The sequence below is a fragment of the Diabrotica undecimpunctata genome, chromosome 8 (genome assembly GCF_040954645.1).
Source record: "Diabrotica undecimpunctata isolate CICGRU chromosome 8, icDiaUnde3, whole genome shotgun sequence".
Classification (NCBI taxonomy): domain Eukaryota; kingdom Metazoa; phylum Arthropoda; class Insecta; order Coleoptera; family Chrysomelidae; genus Diabrotica; species Diabrotica undecimpunctata.
In genome coordinates this window covers 18,963,869-18,988,197 of record NC_092810.1, presented here as the reverse complement: position 1 = coordinate 18,988,197, position 24,329 = coordinate 18,963,869, and the positions used below count along the sequence as shown (strand labels likewise).

At 33.1% G+C, this 24,329-nt stretch overlaps 1 protein-coding gene across 5 annotated transcripts in view; it reads right to left on the bottom strand.

Annotated features, from left to right (window-relative positions):
- The window catches only part of sbb (scribbler), a 297,475-nt gene that overhangs the window by 35,420 nt on the left and 237,726 nt on the right, over positions 1-24,329 (bottom strand). The window contains exon 1 of one of the 5 annotated variants that reach the window (XM_072539802.1): positions 1,741-2,377. The exons of the other annotated variants lie outside the window; for them this stretch is intronic. Coding sequence (XP_072395903.1) covers positions 1,741-2,166 — 426 coding nt within the window. The 5' untranslated portion in view covers positions 2,167-2,377. Of the gene's footprint in view, positions 1-1,740; positions 2,378-24,329 lie in introns of those variants that run through there. 5 annotated transcript variants of the gene reach the window in all.

The following is a 24,329-nucleotide window of genomic DNA, read 5'->3' as shown; positions in this document are numbered from 1 at the left end:
CATCAAACTTCAATGGCTAAATGTTTCCAATCTACTTCAAAAAAATTAGATGAGCAAGAAACTTTTAATGAAGACTTGTGTCGCGCATTAGTGTCTGCAAACATACCGCTTTCAAAATTAGCAAATGTAAATTTTAGTTCGTTTCTAAAAAAATATTGCAAACTTAATGTTCCAAGTGATCGGTCTCTAAGAAGAAATAATGTGAACGGGCTATACTCGTCGGTGTTAATTAATATTAAGGAAGAAATTGCAGATAATTATTTTTACATATCTGTAGACGAAACCACTGATTCCTCAGGAAAGTATATTGCTCATTTATTGATTGGTGTTCTTAAAGAAGATACCTTACCAAAATCTCATCTTATTTCATGCCAGCAACTTGAGAAAACAAATGCTTTAACAATTTCGCGTTTGATACAAGAAACATTAGCAACTTTTTTTCTTCCGACAACTATTCCTTCTAATAAATTACTGCTTATTTTATCGGATGCTGTTCCTTATATGGTGAAAGCAGGACAAAATTTAAAAATATTTTTCCCAGATTTAATACATGTTACTTGTGTAGCGCATGGATTAAACAGAGTTGCAGAGGAAATACGAAAAAAGTTTCCTCTTGTAAATACCATGATATCCAGTGTCAAAAAAGTATTTCTTAAATCTCCTATAAGAATTCAACTTTATAAAGAAATGCTACCTAACATTCCTCTTCCACCACAACCTATTTTAACGCGATGGGGAACATGGTTAGAAGCAGCTAATTTTTATGCAGATCATTTTGTTAAAATAAAGAACATAATTGATACGTTAACAGATGAAAGTTCCCAATCTCTTTTGGATTCTAAACAAACTTTTCAGAGTAACTTGCTTCAACAAGAACTTTCATTTATAAAATCAAATTTTAGTTTTGTTCAAAAAACAATTACTCAGTTAGAATCACCAAAACTGTCATTGTTCGAAAGTACAGCATTAATAAAAGAATTTGCGTCATGTTGTCGGAACGTTAGAGGTAATATTGGAAAAGATATTTTAAAAAAATTTGAAGCTACTATGGAAAAAAATAAAGGTTACCATATTCTTTCTGAAGTAGTCAGTGTTCTAGCTGGAAATATTTCGGAAATAATTAATTTAAAAACCAAATGTTTTGGTTAGTTTGAAAAATGCTTTCGTTACATCAGTTGATGTTGAACGAACTTTTTCCATTATATAAATATATGTACTCAGACAGAAGCCACAAGTTTTTGTTAGAAAATTTTGAACACCACTTGGTCATTTATTGTTACCATAATTCTAAATAAGTTTATTCATACTTAAAAATGATGTAGTTACTTAAAATAAATGTAAATCTTAATGAATAGTAGGAAATATTTAATTATGTACACTTTTTTTTTAAATAAAATTGTTACTATTTTACGATTTTTTTATTTATTTGTATGCATATTTTGTAAAATATTTGCATATTTTCGGGTAAACACGTGCATATTTATGCGCATATTTTCTACATTTTTATTTGCATATTTGCCGAAGTCTAATAATGAATAACAACGGTAGATCATGTGTATTTTTATTTGTTGATATATATTGTGGTTCCGCCTAAATGTACCTAGAAGGAAAATAGAAGGGAAAATGTTACTTCGACACTATTTTGATAATTTTCTAAATAATGCATTACACGTACAAAACAAGATAAAATAAACGCTGTAGTGAAGATATTGCAGAGTATAAAATTCGAAAGGTACTTACTGCGCATTCTCGTTTTGTGGGAACCAATTTATTCTGGATTTCGTGCCTCTTCTTAAACTTTTCTAACCATCCAATGCTGGCGTTAAATTCCGTATATCCTAAACTTTTAGCAATATCGAGCGCTTTTTCCCGCACCGATCTCGCAGATACTCTCTGTTCTTTATTCAGTTGTGACAACCACACTAAAACTTTTTCGTTTACGTCTTGAAAAGTACATGGCTTGATCCGTTTTTTAGTGCCGCCGTTACCGATCCCACAATTAAAAGCTTTCATAATCTGATCGCGATTTTTCTTGATCGTCGATAGAGTACTTTCCGCAATTTTGTATTTCGTAGCGATCTCATTCTGCTTCTTTCCGCGATCGATCTCGCACAATATCACCACTTTTTCCTTGATAGTCAACACTTTCCTCCGAACAATCACCATACTTACTAACTACAATTACAACTGAAAACTGAACATATTTTTTGAAGACACTCGCTTTTATGACAAATGGGCCAAATATTATTTTAATATATTTCCAGTGAAATGTGAAAGTATAACTACCTGCGTTAATGAGTTATTAACTTAGGGGAGGATTAAGATTGTAATTTAAACAATACAAATACCTACTTCACTTACAATGGTTAATGATTTCAACATTTCGGGCCAATGACAAATCCGTTATAAACAATGGTGTATTCCTAAACAAAATGTTTGGGACAAAAAGTATATCTTTTTGTTAAACGATATCAACGTTTATCAAACAAGAAAGACTTTTAAATTCATTAAATATAAAAAGTTATTATCAATATTTTAAGTGAATATTGACTCCTATATTGAAAATTTCTTTTAAAGAAAAAACCAAAATTTTTATTTAGTTTTGAATATATCAAAGTAGGTTAAAAAAAAATTAAACAACCAATAATCACGGGGGAAGAAGATATTGAAATTAATTGGGAAAAAATTAAAACCAACATAAAAACAGCGGCAAAATAGGCTCATGGAGAGAGACAAATAAACAAAAAATAAGCAAAAAATACGCAAACCTTTCTTTTCAAAAGAGATAAAAGCCACGAAAAAAAGAATGTTTATGTGAAATATAAATATGAAACAACCCAGGCTTATGAACAATAGAAGAGGGTTCGCAATTCGCAACGAGACACGTGCACTAGTCAGATAGAAAAAAACAGAGCAATGGAAAAAAAATTCGAAAGAAAGGGAACTTTATAATGAGGTCAAAGAACAAAAATAAATGAGTTAATAGAAATTAAGCACATTACCAAAGAAGAATGGACAACATATCTCAGACAAACAAAGTTGAAAAAGAGAAAGGTGCCCGAAAAATTAATAGCAAATGAGCTTATAAAATATGGTGTAACACAGCTTATGTGACAATTAGCTATAATGTTTAATAAGATATTAAGGTACCTGAGGAATAAAAAACGACTACTACGATTCCTCTATTAAAAAAAAAAAGGGTGAAAAAAGACCCAAAACCCAAGATATAAATTTATTAAGCACTACTTTGAAATTATTAACGAAAATAATAACCTACAAAATGTTTACTATTTTCTTCTATGCCTAGAGAATTACTGTAGACAGAGTGCCGCTTTAGCGATACACCTGCTATACACCAGAAAAGTACCATTGGATATCATAAAAAATAATAGAGAACATATACGCAAGAAAAAGAACCGAAGAAAAAGTTCGAATATAAACGACTGAATAGATAGACAAGGGGATTCACTAAACCCACTTTATTCCATAATGTTGTAAAACAAGTACAAACAAAAAAAAGATACCAAATGGGAAATAAAGATATAAAGATAATATGCTACGCCGGCGACGCAGTTCGGATAGCAGAGAATGAAGAGGATCTACAACGAATGCTATACCAGTTTTACCAAAGCCTAAAAGCCTAAGCAAAAAAGAACAAGTAATGAAATTTAAATATCTGGAAATAAACTGATTGGGCAACAATATCATTGAAGAAGAAGTAAGGGAACAAGTGTCTAAAGTTAGCAGAGCAGGGGGTGCCTTAACGAAATAATACGGAGAAACACACACAAACAAAAAAGGAAAATATACAAGTCTGTAATCCGACCTGGCATAAAATATACTACAGAAACAAGACCAGACACAAGTACAACAAAAAGAAATCTGGATCCAAATGGAATGAGAATCCTAAGAAGAATAACCGAAAAATACTACGAAGCAGAACAAGGAGTAATGAGATTCAAGACATATGCAAAAGAACAACATTAATGATTGGGAAAGTAAGAAAAAGAGAATGGAACTACCATATCAGTCGAACGCCAGAGAACAGAGTAATAAGAATATCCCGGGACAAGTCGCCAATTGGAAGGAGCACATATCGTCCACGAAAAAGGTGGAGTGATAATATTAAAAGTGGAGTAGGAGGTGACGTCGAGGAAAAACAAAAGAAAAAAGTATAATAAAAAGGTGAAAGATAAAAAACAAAAAACATATAACGAACTACTAATAAACAACTGCAAATAACATGAGATAATGAAGATTTATTACCAACTAATAAAAAGCTCAATTCCCAGGATTGGCGGCATATCCCCAAAAAATAGACTTCATTGTCTACAGTTGCCGTATCTTTGATTTTATTTGTTAAAATTTTAGTTTAAAAACACTTTTTCTGAAATTTCCGCCTCTTCATTGCTGCATGCATTAGGTACAGCTGTTTATCGTACTCATTTTTTTTTGGTGTGCGACTCTTCTTCTTACTGAACGTAGCTTTTAAATATTCGTTCAGTCGTTCTTTAAATATGTTAATTCCAAATATTTCTTATTATCTTATTATCTCCTTTATGTTATTTACATTAATTATATTACTATTAAATGCCTATATGTTACTTACTTACTTACATCAATTTTTATCGTATGAATCATATGAATTAATTTTTTCGAGAATAGGCAACTTTATAGACAAATTCCGAAATGTGTTGATTTTTGCAAAAGACAGTTAGGATTTGATTTCAATACAGACCACCACCGTTCTTTTGGACTCTTCAGAGCGAACTTGTGGTAAGCTCTGAATAAAACAAAATCTTTCTGTCATACTATCTGTCATTCTGTCTATCATACTAATGACGTTATCCATCTAGATGTGGAAGTGAAAAGTAATTTTTTTGTCACACATTTTTTTCTATTTTCTGACAGCAGTAAAATGTATTTTGTATTAAATAAATTTCTTACATACTTCTTGCTGTATAAATTAATTTAATTCAAAAATTACATATTTTTTAACCAACCAAATAATTATGATAATGTTTATATCACTAATTAAAGAATGAGCCAGCACACGACTCCTATCTTCATTTAAAAACTGATCGATTACGACATCACGCCCAGATGGACAACGTCCGAAAAATCATAATTTAAAAATAAAAATCACTGTATGTTGACCTGAGTTGGAGAGATAAAGCAGCACTGTATCTCCACTGCAAAATATGGGCCTAGCAAGTAAATGAGGAGAAAACTAAGATAATGGCATCAACACCCAACAATAGAACCAGAAACATCGGCCACCAATTCACGGTTGGTAACTCTACCTTTGAAGTGGTGGACAAATTCACATACTTAGGCTCCCTGATCACCAAGGAGAACGTCACGACGGAAGAAATCAAGCGAAGAATAATCCTAGCAAACAAATGCTATTTTGGACTGAGTAGACATATGAGAAGCAGAAACTTGAGCCAAAAAAACAAAAATAACCATATACAAAACCCTTATACAACCAGTGTTGACATATGGGTCGGAGACATGGACCATTTCCAAGGCAGATGAAAACCTCCCGCTTATATTTGAACGAAGGATTCTGAGAAGAATATTCGGTGGCATCTGTGAAAATGGTGTTTGGAGAAGGAGGTACAACTACGAGATATATCACAGATATAAACATATATTTGGTGGTAAAGACGTAGTATCCTTTATAAAAATAGGAAGACTAAGATGGGCAGGACATCTGGCAAAATCACAGCAGAACAACCCTCCTAGAAGAATCCTTATGTCACAACCTGTGGGAAGTAGAAGTAGGGGTAGGACAAAACTCAGATGGAGGGATGGTATAGATGAGGATGGTAGACAAATAGGCGTAGCAAACAGAGATAGATCTTGTGTGGTGGAACCTGTATGAAACACCCTGTATACCCATGTTTTGGACGTCATCGCCTTATAGCCCCCCATAATTATTAGACCCTCAGATGTATAGCAAAACGATCACCGGAATTCTTTGGAGACCCGTAAACTCATCACCGGAGATAATTCAAACTCTTCACCAGAATTTTTGCCTAAAAGGAACTGGGGGCTCTTCAATGCGGAAGATTGGCTGTTACCTGTTACACTACTTGTTTACGGCTTTTGCTTTAAAATTTAACTGATATATTTATTTATATCAGACGTCTCACAGTGAGTGGCCTATTAGACGTATTAGAGGCACTCAATGAGCAATTCACTATCCATGTTAAAGAAACAAGTGCAATTGAAGAGACATTTTTCTTTTTGCATAGTTTTAGGAATTTTCAAATACCAGCATTACATTTGCATTAAATACATCCGGACTTGATTATTCTTTTAAATTATCAAACCTTAGCGGTTTGCAAGCATTTTATGGTCCAGACCTGCCACGGGGTGCAAGTAGGACATTGATCAGTTTGCATATCTCTTCACGTCTATTTTAAAATGGCTGGGTTTATTGCGGTGATGAGTTTGTATCATCTACGCTTGTATTTATGCTAATTGCTGATAAGTTTACGTGTATGCCATTTACGTGTTTTAGTGGTGATCATATGTATTTATTTCCTTTGTAATATTGTTGTCACCTTCAGTTCCATTCTTGAGAGCGTATGTAAAGGGCTCATCATAAAAATTAAAAAAAAAATGTTAAAAACAACCAATTAACTGGCACGTATTCTATCCAAAACCAAACCTAACAACACAAAGGAGAGATCAAAGAACTACATCTATAAAATAAAAGGATCAATGAGCATGAAACATACATCAAAAATAAAGACTACGGCAGGATATACAAACATGCCTGGGACAATGAGCACATAGTACAATGGAAAGATGAATCAATAGTCATAAAAGAAACATACTGCAAAAAGAGAAAAATCAAACAAGCAGCCCTTATTTTACTACATGAAGAAAAATGTGTAGCCAATACTAACAGAAGAAGTCGGCAACAAGAATATGCCAAGATTAATGGTTTAGTAGAAGGTCAGAGACACATCGTCTACAATTAATTACATAAACACACAAAAATCAATCTAATGGTATATCATCCTCAGAATTTCATCTCAAAACATAGCTATTTGCCTACGAGATCGAGTCCAAGTAAGTCAGCTGTCAAATTGGCTGAAACAAAGCGCCAATTAATAAACAAATACAGGTTAAAATAACTCCCTGTTTAATGTTAATTCTTTTTGAAAACGATTTTTGGATTGGAGCTCGAAACGTCAAAACAAATGGATAATATAATTTCTATTATAATCAATTGTGGTTTAATCTCATTTAAAAATATAATATTTATATAAAATAATAGCTATATTCTCCCCATTTTCTTTTAACTAAATATAATAATATTTAAACTCAGTGACAAAGCCCAGAAAGCCGAAAATACAAATAATTCGTTTATATTGCGACAAAATGTTGTTTCTACTAAACAATAATTATTATAATTCTCGAATTAACAACCTTCATTTCCATAGCTAATAAATGAGTTTAGTGTTTAAGAAACCATTTAAAGTACAAGAACAAAAACAAAATCTTTGGATAATCATTTTCGCATGTCGAAGAGTCATTGACGATTGCAATTAATAAGGTTGGCGTGACCTGAGTTGGCTTTGGAAATTTTTTCCACTTTTTCATGTCACTTATTTACGTCTCGCCTTCTCGATCGGTGGCACGTACAAGAGCTTAAACGAAAATAAAATATCGTCTCCGGTGGCCTTCATTAAAATTCTTTGCTATAGAAATTAAACCATGCCACTGACGGACTGTTATTCTTCTATAAAACCTGATATAAAAAACTATGAACACATTGATCATTTCGGTCAACAGCGGTTTTAAATATATCGATAAAATGATTGCCTTGGATCGCTAGTAAACATAATCTCTATCATATATTCTTTTGTATTGGAAAATAAAACACTAAAAATGTTTAATAAAAGTATAAAAAGATTACAAACTAAGATTTCCCTTTAAATATTTAACAATAGGAGCCTTGACAACTATTATATAATGGGACAAACTAAAATACAAGCAAAATTCAGATAATTAACAGATTTTTTTTTAATAATGTTTTAATGTATTAAGTATACAGTTCAAACGAGCATTACAAGAAATTTCGCAGAAAATATTTGAAAATTTAGTCAAAGGTTTATCTCGAGGAACAAAAAAGTTTGAATATTTTTAAGATAACCTACAGATAATCATTTTGACAGAAGTAGGTATCCATATGTTACAATTTTATGAACAAAAAACGTATATGGAAGAAAACAGTCGAATGCTTAACGTTTGTTAAATAAGTTCATATTCGTAATGACTAATTTGAAATTTTAGTTCCCGGACTTAATTAACTTGTATCTTTAAGGTGATAACAGACATTACACGGTGTCAATTATCCTACTATCGTAATGGCATTCTAATATCATTTTAATAACTAACAATAACAAGTTTACTTCCTTTAATTGCACTTTCTATGTGACGAAACATACGTACGTGGCCTTGTTTGTAGGCAGTACATCTAATAAAGGAATAATAACGAACAAATCAAGTAAGATATTCAAGATATTTCGGAAATTTCTTCTTGTTTTTACAAATTTTTTCGTTTTACAAATTAGTCAATATTAACCCTTTCAGTCATGCTGGGTATAATTGTACCCATTAATTTGAATGCATATATAATTCTACAGGAATCTGCAACTTAGGCAAGTTTATCGAAATCTATATTCTATAAGTACTATACTTATTTTATATAATTGCATTGTTCATAAGAGGTAAGTGTACTTGTTTCTTCAAATATTAGTTTGAATAAAGTCAATCGCCGTTTATATTTCAGTGCAATGTTGAAAGTAGTGTTACTTCTTACTAATTGTGAATATATTTTATTGAAATTAGATTTTTTTTCAAATATAGAAGTGTGCTTCAAATTCGATGGGCACAATTGTAGCCAAAATGACTCAGTGTTATTTTTTGTTTCAGAGTAAAATGCCTCCAAAAAAGTATTTAACTGAGAAAGAACTCCTGGAAGAGCTGGAAAAAATGTCCGACATAGAAGGATTTGTTAGTGATGACGACAGTGACTGCGAAGAAAAAATACAAGTAAGACAGAGAGTTGGACATATGATAGATGATGTCTCAGAAAATCAAAACGAATTGGAGGACGAGGAAGAGGATAATGAGGTAGAAAAGGAGGATGATGATGAACAGGGCGAAAACGATGGTAACTATTATAACTTCATTACTCTGAAAAAAAAATGTAAAATGGTTCAGAATGTTCAATATCTAACACGACAATTACCTAATAAAATAACACAGATTTCTAATGAAAACTGTTCTGAGGAATATCCAGTTACATATTTTATGAGATATTTTCCCGAAAGTATATTCGAAAATTTCGTTCAATATACGAATATGTATGCTTTGCAAACTGGAAATGAGAAATTTGTACCGTGTAATCTACAAGAAATAAAATCATTTTTTGGTCTTAGTATTCTAACAGGCTGTCTAAAATTTCCAAGACTGCGAATGTTTTTGGACAGATCTTTAAAAATTGATATTTTTTCGGACACAATGACATTGAATCGTTATTTCAAACTTCGCACGCACATACATTGTGTTGACAATCTGGAAACCAGACAGAGCGACGACAAACTGTGGAAAGTTCGACCAGTTTTTGAATCAGTCCTAAAGAGATGTAAAGAACTGCATATAGAAACAAATATTTGCATAGACGAACAAATCATGCCTTTCAAAGGGAGATTGTCTATAAAACAATACATCAAAAATAAGCCTAATCCATGGGGAGTGAAACTGTATTTATTAGGTGGTGAAAGTGGACTAATTTACAATTTTCTAATCTATCAAGGTAGTACCACAGAAATAGAACCTTCCAATTTGAAATATGGACAAGGTGCAGCTATCGTATTGCAATTAACAAAAGGACTTGAACCTAATAAGCATGCATTGTACTGTGACAACTATTTTACGAGCTATAATCTTTTACAAATTCTCAACCAAAAATCAATACTTGTTGCTGGTACTGCGAGGATCAATAGATTTTCTAAACCACCTTTAACTGATGTAAAAGATTTTTCAAAAAACCAGAGAGGATCAACGGAACAAATTATCTCTTCTGATGGAATTGTAGTAACCAGATGGTTAGATAACAAGTCAGTGATAATGGTATCCAACTTCGTTGGGGTTGGTACAGAAGATGTTGTAAAACGTTGGAATAAACAAACAAAATGTTTCATTGACGTAAGTCGACCCGAAGTTATACAAAAGTATAATAAGTCCATGGGTGGCATAGATAAAACAGATGCTCTTATTGCGTTTTACAGAGTAAAAAACCGTTGCAGAAAGTGGACTGTTCGACTAATCTTCCATGCAGTTGACATGGCCCTAACAAATTCATGGTTAGAATATAAAAAAGATATGCATACTTTAGGAATTCCAAAAAAATATATCATGGACCTTCTACACTTTAGGATGAAAGTTGGTGAAGCCCTCATAAAAGTCAACTCTTTCAATAACCGAAAACGGGGAAGACCTTCAAGCGGTACATCTAGTCCAGTAGTAGCTGAAAAACGCCAAAACATTGAAATTAGACCTCTTACTGAGGTGCGATTAGATATCATTGGACATTTTCCAGAGCACCCTCAGCTACCTTTACCTTTAAGATGTAAAAACCCTGGTTGTATAGGAAAATCAAGATGGAAATGTCAGAAGTGCAATGTCCATTTGTGCCTTCAAAAGGAAAGAAATTGCTTTTTTATGTTTCATATGCGCTAGTTTTTTAGATTTGTTAAGTACTTTTGGGTACAAATGAACCCATAATAAATTTTTTTATGTATACATGCTATATTTTTATTAATGTCCAAAAAGTGTTATATGAACTGTTATAAGTACATTTTAACCAAAAAATATTTTTTCGTTCGCTGAAAAAAAAAGAGGTACTGAAAGGGTTAATGTAGCCGCTACTTATCGTTTTCTTAAATGTCTTACCAAAGAATATAGACGCTTATTTCGTCTATATTCTTTGGTCTTACTCTTCTCATCTCTTCTTCATCGTACAAGGTTAATTAAAAACTTGTATAACCTTTATTTTCTAGTACCCTATGGAATATTTTCGTAACCAAATGTTACGTTCAGAATGATCCTTTTTCTACATGTTGTCTTTTCTTTTGTCTTTAAGTGCATTGGTTGGTTTTTAAGAGAAAAATAATGAACTGGTTACCAACAGTTCGCTAAACGTTATTTTTTTTTAACGAGACGGATTTGCTCGTTACTCCTCGTTTCCCTAATGTCAGTTTAACAGCGATCTTATTTAGAGAATATATTTACGCAAAAGTACTTGCTATTGTTGAAGATGGGCTTAGGTATGAATGTCTTGCAAGAATTCTTCATGTTCATTGCTCTACTATCAAAAGGGTATTCGGATGTTTTGAACAAACTTGTGTAAATAAGCGTAAGGCATAAAATGCAAAACAAGTGCTACTAATGACATATCTCTTCACGTTATAACTTTACGAGATCGTTTGGCAATTGCTCCCCATAAATCCACCCATAGATAATTTGTGGGACAACTTGTGAAGAGTCTTCTTCTTCTTCATCTAGCCATTCACGTCCACATCTGAACATAAGCCTCTTCAAGTCTTCCTTTCCATTGTTTTTTATTGTATACGCTACTTGTAGCCAATTTTTCCCGGCAGTCCTTTTCAGATCATCTGTCCATCTCATAGGAGGTCTGCCTCTGGGTCTTTTGTGTTGGTATGGTCTCCAGGTTAAAATTGATCTGTGCCATTTGTTTAGATCGCTCCTAGCTACATGTCCAGCGTATTCCCATTTCAACTTTAATGATTTTTGCACCACATCGTGTGAAGAGTATTTACGCTAAATTATGGCTAGTTTGAAACTTTTGTGGCGTTAGAACACGCGTTGGTAAACGAGTGGGAAGAAATACCATAAAACGGGATTGCTGCTTTAATCCAGTCTATGCCAGAAAGAATGAGAGCTGCTATTTGAGTTCAAGGAGGAAATACTCGATTTTAATATTCATATTTAAGGATTATTTTATGATTTCGTTAAAATAATCAATATTATGAAACTTTTTTTTTTATTTTATTGTCTGTTAATTTAAATGTTAGTTTAAAATTATTTAAATTAAAGTTTTTAACGGTTTTTAATTTTACTTAAAATAAATTTAGTGTCCTTTTAACTCCTAAACAAGTTGTTCAATTTTTTTGGCCACAACCACAACGGAAATCTTTTTCTAAAAAAACATATTATTGTTTTCCGCGTCCCATATGTTTCGTCACTGCGTGACGAGATAAATTCGGAGAGTCCTTTGAGCAACGAGCTGGTAATCATCTCGGGACGCGGGTGCAGCCTCTGGGAGAGGTCTCTGCCTTTCGTTTGCCCTCTTCAACCCCAAAAGGCTCGTTCTGGATAAGCTTTCCGAAATACGTAGACTTTCCAATTAGGGATTACGTTCGAGGAATAAAAATATCAAGCTGTGTGTGAGATACTTAAAAGTGCCCTAACTGTATCTGGTGGGAATACTGTGAAACGGTGACTGAATAAACATCAAAGAAACTTCAATCGGTTTGTTTGATTTTATCGAACACATACGTCGTCATTAACTATCATATGAAACTTTTTGTATACCTACACACATATATTTTTGGTTTTTGTTTGAAGTTTTTTTAATAATTCTTCATAATTTCATGATCCAGTTCTTTTTCCGTGCCATTTAAACATGATTAAAGAAAGGTTTTGATTGTTTGAATTACTTTTTAATAATAGAGTAGCAAAAGTGTCCCTATCAGGACACAAATAAACCAACTTTCTTTTATTATGTTCAAAAAATTATTACTCCATAGCATTAACTAAAAACTTGTTACAACGTGGGCTTAATACTGCAGAATATATTGCTACGTACTATGAGCACAGAATTAATAACCAGACAGAAGCGAAACTCCTTGATGTTGTAGGGACCAAGATATTTGACCTTTTGCAGCACTTGCAAAATTATACACTGAGAAAAAAGTATTTTTATTCTCTATTTATTTCTCAGTGGAGAATACTTATTTCCATCCAGAGGTCGTACCCTGAGTACAGGTTGGATAATACTGGTGAGAGTGTACAACCTTGTCTAACTAATCTTTGGATTTTTATGATCTCAGTGTCCCCCATCTCCGTTTAAGCAAATGCATTTTGGTTCCAATAGAGTTCACGTATTAGGTTTATTAAGTAACGACGCAGTAATGCAACATTTACAAAAAGAACCTGAAGTCTTGAAATCCATTAAAGAAAGAAAGTTAGCATACTTCGGACATATATTGAGAAATGAAAATAAATACAGAATCCTACTATTGATATTAGAAGGGAAAATAGAAGGAAATAAAGGACCAGGACGCCGCCGAATATCCTGGCTTAAGAATTTGAGACAGTGGACAGGTATGACCACCACAGACCTATTTCGAACAGCTGCTAATAAAATACGATGGGCCATTGTGGTAGCCAACATCCATAGAGGATAGGCACTGGCAGAAGAAGAATTAGGTTTATATCAATGGAGTAGATGTACTTTTTTGTAAACATTCTATTAGTTTTTCTTTCTTGACTTTATCAAAGGCCTTTTGACAATCTATGAAACACAAATATGCATTTTTTGTTGTTCGCGACATTTTTGCATGAACACAATGAAACTAAACAAAATCTCTCGAGTTCCCATACCGTTCCTGAAACCCAATTGTTCTGGGCCCATAACCTCTTCGCACTTTTTGTAAAATCTGTTGTGGATTATTTTCAGAAAGAACTTTTACATATGGAACGTGAAACTTATCAGTTGAAAGATGTTTCGAAGTATATCATCGCTAAAAAATCTAAGGCAACAGCCTAGAATGCCATCCATTGGTCAGAACACTAAAATGATAAAGTTGTGTTAAAAAAATGAATCCTAGACATCCAAAGAAAATAAGCACTAGAAAAAGAAGATAGAGATAAAAGTAAATTAAGAAGTGTTTCAAATACGTGATTTTTCAATCCTGTGGAAGAGTTCTCACTGTATTTATTTTGGCGTTTGTAGTTTTTGGTCAAAAATATATTTATTACCAAAAACTTGTGTGCCATGGTTACTTAATTGTATTAACAACATTTTGATGTTTTCCATTGGTCAATTTAACATATAGATAATATATACACACTTTATGTTAAAAGCATCAGCTAGTGACTGTTGCATTATGTATATATACGATAATTGCCGAGAGTCGGTCTATTTCCTCATCCGCCTAACACGCTGTTTATTGATTACGATTATTCATCACAATTTACTAGTATTTACTATTTACCATTACAGATAACCCATGTAATAGCTTGATGCATTATTAATTTATGATAATTGTACGTCTCTCTTTTTCGCTCCTTTTAGTTCGGGCGCTTAGAACAAAACAAATGGTATTTTGAAACAGCTGGTTCTTTACATTAAAAATAAGAACCTTAACAAGAATTGTTAAGCGTAGTAGTGAAAATAATTTAAAGTTCATAAAAAACTGTATGAGATTTGTTACATAAGGTTCGTAGTATGAAAACCTCGGTTTGGAAACCACAAATCTTGCATTTGCATCGTAACAGTTGATGTGTTAATGATAGACTAAACTCTGGTAGACTGGTAACTCAAAATATTTACAGAAGTTTGAATAATTAAGACAAGGAGATCTCGAAGATTTTGGTGCGATGATTTTTTTGATTTTTAATATGCCCAGTTTAAATTACTTCGGATATTGATGCAACACTATCTGGGCCCGGCGTTTTTCTAATTATTCTTAATCGTGGTCGTCGTTCACTCAAGAAGGTCGTTAAAAATCGACCGTTGCGTTAGAAAACATCGAGGCTGTACTTGAACCAATAAACGTCTAAAAAAGTTGAAATAATCCAATGACAGTTCTTCAAAATAAGTCTATCAGACTAAAACCTGGCTGTCCATGGTTTCAGCAAAAAAATAAATTTGAAAATTAGTGGTATAATGAAAAGTACGCTTTTTCAATATATATCAGGGGTGTCGTCTAATCGACAAGACGAATCTCCAAGCTGAGGGCTGAGTCTCAATAGATCGCAGCGTGGAAACTGCTCTACCAGGTACAATACCCTGCCAGGTACGTAAGTCGTCTACAGACAATTCCCCGAGTTACAACATCGAAACGATTATAATATCCATGTTCATCCGTCTAAAGATCTGGTCTACCTTCAAGAATCGATCCCACCGTAAACCGATAATCTCAATGGAAATAAGGGCTCGCGCGATAATCATCGCAAACTACGATTGCTTAGTAAAGTCACATTGTTTTGAGTCTTTCGACTCTCGGAACTTTAAAATATATCGTTGCTACCTTTGACTAGAAAGGATACGGCTTTAGAGACGTTAAGGCATAATCCCACTTGTCTCACAAATGTCCGAATTTGCGGGATTACCATCACAACGACGAGTCATCTGTGGGGTAAAACTAACCTATCTCACGACGGTCAAAACCCAGTCAGTTTATGTGTAAACAATCCAAAGCTTTCTGCTTCTATGGGCGAAATCTGCTTCGCAATGATGGTAAGATCTAAAAGCGACGTCGCTATGAACGCTTGGCCTCCACAAGCCAGTTATCCCTTTGGTAACTTTTCTGACAGCTCTTCAAGCTAAAAGGATCGATAGGCCATGCTTTCGTAGTCTATATGCATAGAGAACATCAGGATCAAGCCAGCTTTTGCCCATTTGCTCTACGCGAAGTTTCTGTCCTCGCTGAGCTAGCCTTAGGACACCTGCGTTATTCTTTTGACAGATGTACCGCCCCAGTCGAACTCCCCGCCTGGCAGTGTCCTAGAATCGAATCAGGCTGGAGGTAAGTTGACGCTTGAAACGAAGGCTCGAAAGGCAAGCCTTATCGGAACCACAAAACCGACGAACGGCACAACGCAACAAAACGTCACTCCATGCTCTTGGCTCAAGAATACCGTGACAGTCTCCGCCTCGTGAGATGAAAGAAAGTTGAAATTGCGAAACGATGAAAGTTTGCGAATCATGTAACTCACACCTTCCTCGTCGTTTGCCACAGTTACTAGATCTTCAGTGAAAAAAGGTTTATTTTTTATTTGTTCAAAATATCTATTCTTATTTTCTGTAGCTACTAGCTATACATTGTATAATTATTGTTCCTATTTCTGTTTTATTTTTTGTAAATATTTATTATAGCTTAATTCGCAACCTTGTTTTATAATACATACATATATTAAAGATTGTCGATAGAAATTCCAGTAGTATTATAGGTCAGTTTTTTACTAATTGAATAAGAATCTATTTTACAGGCTTCGTTCGTTCTGGCAAAATGTAAATTTCCAATTTTTCATACACTTTCATACAATTGTACAGTTTGTCGTATCTAGTTGAGTACCTACTTTATTTGCTTGGTTGAATCTGCAATTCATTTCAAAATGCAATTTTCTTTCTGTCACTAATGTTTTATAACAAACACTCTTCCCACGTCGTCATCCACTCAAGTGTAAGTTTGCTGTTACTTTATTATATTCTGGGGCTTCCTGTAAATTTTCATGTTTCACATACTCGCGTTGAGATAAAAAATTATATAAATAAACTTTTTGTGACTAAATTTTGATGCAAAATTGAATGCATTGCAGTTTGCATTATTTATGTACTATCTGCAATCTGGGCCATTATTTTTACTAAGTTTTACTATTGTTCTGAAGCTATTTTCTTGTGGTATTTTAAATAATTACTATTTAAATGGGAATAAGCCACAATTAAAGGTTAAAATACGTTTATTGACGTTTCAATTTCCACTTCGGAAATCGTTCTCAAAATACAAACATTAGTAAGTTAAACAAATTTTGTTTTTTGTTACTTAGTGAAAAATTCTTCTAATAATTTAATTTTATCTGACTCATCTATATTGACAATTCAGACATACATTATACATTTTAAAGTAGACGACTTTAAAATGATATTGCCTGAGTTTGGATTTGGAAAATGATATTCCCTTATTTACTATGGAATCACTAACAGGAGAATTTTACTGTCATCATGGCATATATTTGTCTTTTTAAAGACGAATTACATGTTATGATCTTTTCTGATGGATATTCTCAAGTTAAAGTTGATTTCATGTAATCAAATGAACTATCTTATAAGTAAAGTCGTCCCAGGAACTCAACTCAACAATATTGGCAATATCATATGTATAATGTATGTATGAATTGTCAATATAGATGAGTCAGATAAAATTAAATTATTAGAAGAATTTTTCACTAAGTAACAAAAAACAAAATTTGTTTAATTTACTAATGTTTGTATTTTAAGAACGATTTCCGAAGTGGAAATTGAAACGTCAATAAACGTATTTTAACCTTTAATTGTGGTTTATTCCCATTTAAATAGTAATTAAGTTTTACTAATTAATTATAACACTATAATAGCAGAAGAACAACAAGGTTTCAGGTCAGGAAGATCATGCACCGACGCTATATTTATAATGAGGCAAGTGCAAGAGAAATCATTAGAATACAATAAACCGGCATATCTATGTTTCGTGGACCGTAACAAGTCATTTGACCGGGTCAAATTAAAGGACGTTATCCACTTATTGTACGCAAGGGAGATACCTCTAGGAATAATCAAAACGATGAAAATATTTACCAAAACAACGCAATAAAAGTAAAAGTGGAAGAAGAACTAACCGACCCTATTGAAGCTGGCAATGGAATAAGACAGGGAGATTCCCTGAGTCCTCTAATGTTCAACTTGATTATGGATGAAAATAATAAAAAAGTAAGAACTAAAAAAGGATAACAAATCGGAGAAAAACAACTTAAAATAATCTGCTATAATGACGACGCAATACACTCTCTCAATGTGAAGACGATTTACAACGTATGCTGCACCAATTTAATGGAACCGCCAGAAAATTTAACGTGTTAATTTCCCCAAAAATGACAAAATGCATGGTTACAACCACAAATTTACTAAGATGTAAATTGGAGCTGGAAGGTCAGATAATAGAACAAGTGATGGAGTTTAAATATCTAGGTATCACATTATCTAGCTACGGAAAGCTCGAAACTGAAGAGGAAGATCAAATGAACAGAGCAAACAGAGCCGCAAACGGACTGAATGAAACAATATGGAGAAATAAAAATATCAGGAAAAAAATGAAAGGCAGAATTTACACAGTCATCAGACCAATAATGTCATACGCGGCAGAAACAAGACCCGACACAGAGATGACAAAAAGAATGTTAGAAACAGCAGAGATGAAAACACTGAAAAAAGTTGATAGTAAGATACTGTGGGACAGAGTTAGAAGTGCATTTATATGACGTAGATGCAAGGTGGAGAACATCAAGAACTGGGTAAGAAATAGAAGAGTAAGAGTAGAAAGACCCCCCAATAGGAAGACGATCAGTAAGAAGACCACGAAAACGATGGAACGACAACTTACTGGAGGCATATTGAAAAATAGACATGGTCATGTCTACATAAAAATAAGAAGAATAAAAAGAAATTTTACTAATTCGCAGCCGGCTGTTTTTTAATCCTGCACAGAGCAATTACATATTCTGTAGTTCGAAAGTTTGTATTTAACCTTTATAATCTTCAGCACTGATGGACGCTCTAGCATAACAATATTTAACAGTCCTTTCACATGATGCTTCATTTCTAAAGCTGAAAAAATCAATTTTATGCATTCCTCGTAAACTTTTAAAAGTTTACTAAAACATCCCACGGAAACGTTAACTTGTCAGTAATTTTAATTTTTTCACAGAATTATTTTTTCAAAAAGTTTCATGTATCTAATCGCCAATTTCTAAGCTAACGTCAAATTCCGTAAAGGATTATACGGCACATTTTCATGGCGCCATGTCGTGATGTTGATGTTATATTAAAAGACAAACATAAAACCCAGCACATAACACATAAAATATTATAAACGGCAATCTTACGATTGAAAACAGCCTCATAAAGCGAATAAGCAAAAACATCTTATTAAAGAAGGATATTATCACGTTCCTATCCCACGTTGTTCAGAATTTATCTACCTTAGCACGAAGAAGTTAATTTAATTCTGTATTAAAAGTCCAATTTAATCCAGTTTCCATATTTTCTATAACGAGATTTATACCAGTTACTTACTTCCTTATTAATGCCGTAAAGGAATTAAACTTGCATCTAGTTTTCATCTAACCACTCAGACTAATAATTTTCATGTTAATGTTACCCGTTGTGTTTTGCCTATCAATTCAGGATCCAATTAGTTTGATTAGACAGTTGAATAACCATAATTACTTGTGGAGAAATATTCTCTCGTTCAATGGTGCTAAATTAAGATGTTTAAATATAATGCCAGTGATTATCTCGGCAATATTTTCCTCTGATTATCTGTTGTAAATTCGGGTTACCGGTTATTTCGAGAAATTATAAAAGGAAGAAGGAATTAATTTGATTAAAACTGAACCGATCCGCGTTCAAATATAACCGAAATGATACTTTGAGCTTTAAGGGAAACTTAAAAGTGACTTGAATAATGAAAACGTTTAGTTAATCTATTATCACCGAGTCGGATAGGCTTTCTTAATTACAGTTCTCGAAATTTACAAATTAGATCGCAAATCAATATCAATGTCCCTCACGACGCCTATCTATCACTCACTTCTTTCTTGGCCTCTGCTGGCCTTTCCAAATAATCCAGAGTCATTTAACCCATCGTATTGATTGATTATAATTGTTTATATAGTCCGTTTAGAAAGTATCCGGAATTTTATATTTTTCCTAATTTTAATAGATTTCCTTTTTGTAGCATTTTAAGACAAAAGTAATGCATGAAGTAGGTTGTGCCGATAGTAGGTTATGGACAAAATCGCATGACAACACCATCTGTCAAATATTGTTGTTTGTAAACAGACTTAAGATTTGTGAAATAATGTCGCAAGTAGAAAAAAGAAAAGTGGTGGAATATTTGTATAGACCGCGTAAGATTCGCGGAAACAATTTAAATGATTTAGTGGCTTTAGGACGACAAAATCCGCGCCTAGGGTTTCGAAAATTAGCGAACAGATCGTCGGCTTAGTGACACAAAAATGTAACTACATTTTTCCCGTTTTGAGATATCTACACCATTGAACTTACTTTAGTGAGTTCTATTGAGTGACACAAAACTGTATCTCTCCGAACACCTAAAACCCCAGTAAGGAGTTTTCGTAACTACATTTCTTAGCAATCTTTTAGTGTCACAGAAATGTAAGTACTGTTACATTTCTATGGTACTATGTTTTTGTACTGTAAATAAGCTTATATTGCGTTACATTTTTGTGGCATAAATTTTATTGCACTGAATGATGGTTGCAGGTAGAAACTGTGGATTTGATAATGTGTTTATTATGTTTAGCAGGGTGGTCCGTTGTATTTGCAGTTCTGTTACACTTGTGAAACACGTGAATCAGTTGATAATTTGTTTATTATATTTAGCAGGGTGGTCCGTTTGCATTTCCAGTTCTGTTACAACTGTGAAGACGTAAATACGTTGAAACAGTTTCAAGTTATTTGTTGTAGAGATTCTTCTTCTTCTTCCTACTTTATAAATAGGCAAAATGCCTGTTTTACTTCGGTTTTTAGCCTCAATTGATGTTGTCTGACCATCTTTTCCTCGGTCGTCCCAATGATCTTCTTCCATTTGGCGATTTGTCTCTTGCTATTCGTACTATTCTATTTTCTGTCTTTCTTTCGATGTGTTGATTCCATTCCACTTTTCTTCTTTTGGTCCACGCGTTTATTTCCTCTATACCAGATCTCGCTCGTATTTCCTCACTTCTTACTCTGTCTCTTAGAGTTTGGTTTGTTATTTTTCATAAGACTTTTATTTCTGTTGTTTCCAGTAGTCTTTGTGTTTTCGCGTTGTAGAGATTGTTATAATAATCGTTATAATACTGTTTTATAATTTTATGATTACACAATAATGGATTCAAGAGGAAAGAAGTTAGTTTTGTTAGCTCTTAACAAATGGGTACGAGATAAGTAAGTATAGTCATAATTTACCGCTCTCATCACAAGTGACATATTCAGACAGTGCCTCCCATGTTTCTACCAGTGAACCTAATTTATCAGGATACGAACAATGTGAGGATATATTTTTTGGTGACTATTAAGAATAAGTGACACATGTGGTGGCCGAAACCGCAAAGTAAATGTATCTGCTGTTGATTTACGCTGTTCAGACATTAGAGATTCCAAAAATTGACCATTGCTTTTTTGAACCTGGCCATTCGATGATGGAGTGTGACTCGGTCCATGGTTATATTGAGAAAGCATAAAAAAATGTGAACAGATTTTACCCCACTGGGTGATACTCCATTGTAAGAATGGCGTCAAAGAAATCAAAATACACTGTACACGAGATTGGACAGGAAGAAATTTATGTTTAATATATTCAAAGCTTTTGCCCCAATTCTAATAAAAAACAAAAAAGTGGACATCGATGGTATGTAGTAGTATAAATTGGCTAAAATTAACATGGCTGCAGTACAGAGAAGACGATAATAAACATATATTTTTTAAATAAAAAAAGAAAAATCAAAATTTTGGGTCTTTTCAAGTTATCCGAAAAGAAACTAGGAAATTTTCCATGCCAAACTTAACAACGACATATGGACAAGGGCCAATAAAAGAGGAAAAATACAAGAATTTAGAAGAGCTGTGCAATAAAGGCATTATTCCTTCCCAGTATCATCTCTTCTTTAAGTGGTTGCTAAAGTTATAAACGTCTCGATGGGAATAACCACAAAATATTTATTAAAAAAAAAAACTTTATTGACGTTTCGACTTCTAATTCAGAAATCGTTGTCTTAACATTTTATAAAGTTTCTTTTTTTAATATTTATATTGTGGTTATTCCCATCGAGACGTTTAAATAGTATTCATTGCCACAAGAAAATAGCTTCAGAACAATACAAAAGTTATAAAATGAATTATGATTATTATTTTTATTATCATTATTAGTAAATTGGGTAACTCTCAGTTGTGAAATTAGATTATAATGCTACAGCAACAAAGAATTACGAGTAGGTACCATTTAATTTTAGAAAATCTTAGTCTCAATCCAACTACAAAGTCATTCATTTGTATTTAAATTGCGTGGTTGAGTTTTCGGACCAGGTAGAGATTAATAAATTTTAATGTATTGTACTTTTAATTATTATACCTGCCACTCCAGTATGTTCATCTCTCGAAATTTATGATATTACTCAAAAACAAATGTATTTGTAATATAATTAAGATTAAGCTTTTCTAAAATAAAATGGTATATACACAAGTCTCTATAATAATAGACTTTTCAGTTAGGGACACAAAAATGTATCTCCGCTACTTTATCTAATTGTTGATATTTTGAAAACACAATTTATCCATTGTTGCGTATGATTGTATTACCGTAAAGAATACATTTCTAAGATTAATAATTCGGAACAAAAAAGGTGAGAATAAACTACAGGTCATTACAAAATGCAAATCATTTTTTTAAAAACCTTAAATAAGCTCTCCTGAAAAGTAGTCATTTTTGAGATACATTTTTGTGTCACTAAGCCGACGAGATGCCCAGAAGTGCCCAGAAACTGTCCGCATGTCACTGAAAAAGCAAGGCTACATAATCAAGGAATCCAAAAAAATCCCTACAATAACACCTCTGCAAAGGCAACGAATGGTATTTACATGTTTATCTGATAGTAAATAGTAAATATATATATATATATATATATATATATATATATATATGGTTCATGTGATGTTGATCCATGAAGGCTAACGATTCCCTGGCAACATGCGGTCTTGTCTTATTGAAAAATCGGGTTTTGGGTGGTGTTTATATGGTGTTTATATAGAATAAGATGAGGCTCCACTACTTCCTGAATATGGTGTTGGACTGTTGTATTGTCTCTGATGAAAATTAGTGGTCGTCTATCAGTTTTATGGCCTGAATTACTATTACTTTCACCAAGTCTTATTATTTTGGAGATCCCGTTAAATTTCCTCCCTTATATATCTGGCTTGGTGAAGGAATGCGATTGATAGGGACGACTGGGGAGACATTTATGAGGACGCTATGACCCACACATTGTTGTAAAGCCAAAATGATGATGATAATAATGATATTATCTGGTATATCCTCCGATCTTGGTTTTGATAACTTTCATAGAAAGTTTCCACTATATGTAGTATGCCTAATTACTTTTATGCTTTTGTTTTCTTCTACATTTTTTATAATTTTTTCGTTCTTGTATTTCCTGATGGGTTTTCTGAAGGCTTTAAGAGATTTCTTTGTTTATTATGTTCATTTCTGGACAGTCAAAATTTTCCCGGCTTGTACGTACTTCACGTTCTTCCATATTTTGTTCCGTTTCGCTGTTGATTTTTCTTTTTATATTTGCGGTAGAAATTTTCTTGAGCTTGTGAAACGCGCAAATTTCAGTTTTATTTGGGTTGAGTTTTAGGGAGCTGTCATAGAATTGCCAACATGGCGAACAGTGCCGCTTCTACCTTAGCCTCTACTTTAAAGAGGATCCTGTGATGAACAGTTATGACCGATCGTCTGCATATAGGAAGTACATAGAGTATACCATTTAAAGTGAAGTTTTGAGAAAGACATTAAGAAATTAGTTTTGTTAGATTAATGTCTCTAGTGGATTTGGAAGATCTTGGATAATAGCACATTGTGGTTTACGATGTCGTAAGCCGCCAACAATCAACCAATGCCACAACTGTAATTCATTTTTGCTCGTAGTCACTCTCTATATTTCAAATTTCGTTCGTTGGGTGTGTGGTTTAAATTTATTTATGTTTTATCATCTTGTATCTTTCTTGCATCGTATTTATTTACACGGAAGCTCGGACCATTCAATGATCTCTTGCCACTGAAAATAGATTTAGGACTGTAACATTTTTAATCATATGTTCTTTATCCGGAATAAAGTCGATCTCGTTTTTAGTTTTCCGTCTGGGCTCTTCCATGACCATCGATTATGTATCTTCTTAACCCTTAACTACCATGGCCAAAAATAGTAACATTTGTACCATGGCAGGGTCAAATTTGACCCCCCATTGTTTTTTGTATCAAAAAATATTCTTTTTTTAACTTGTTTTATTTTAAATTATTTTGTTTACAGCTACTTTTACATTTATATAAAAATAATCGAATTTGGTTAATTAGATATAACTTTATTTAAAAAAAACTTTTGTATTCAGTCAAATTAACATAGCTATGCACTTTCTCGAATTATAAGAAAAATAATAACAATGTGCAGTTTTTTTA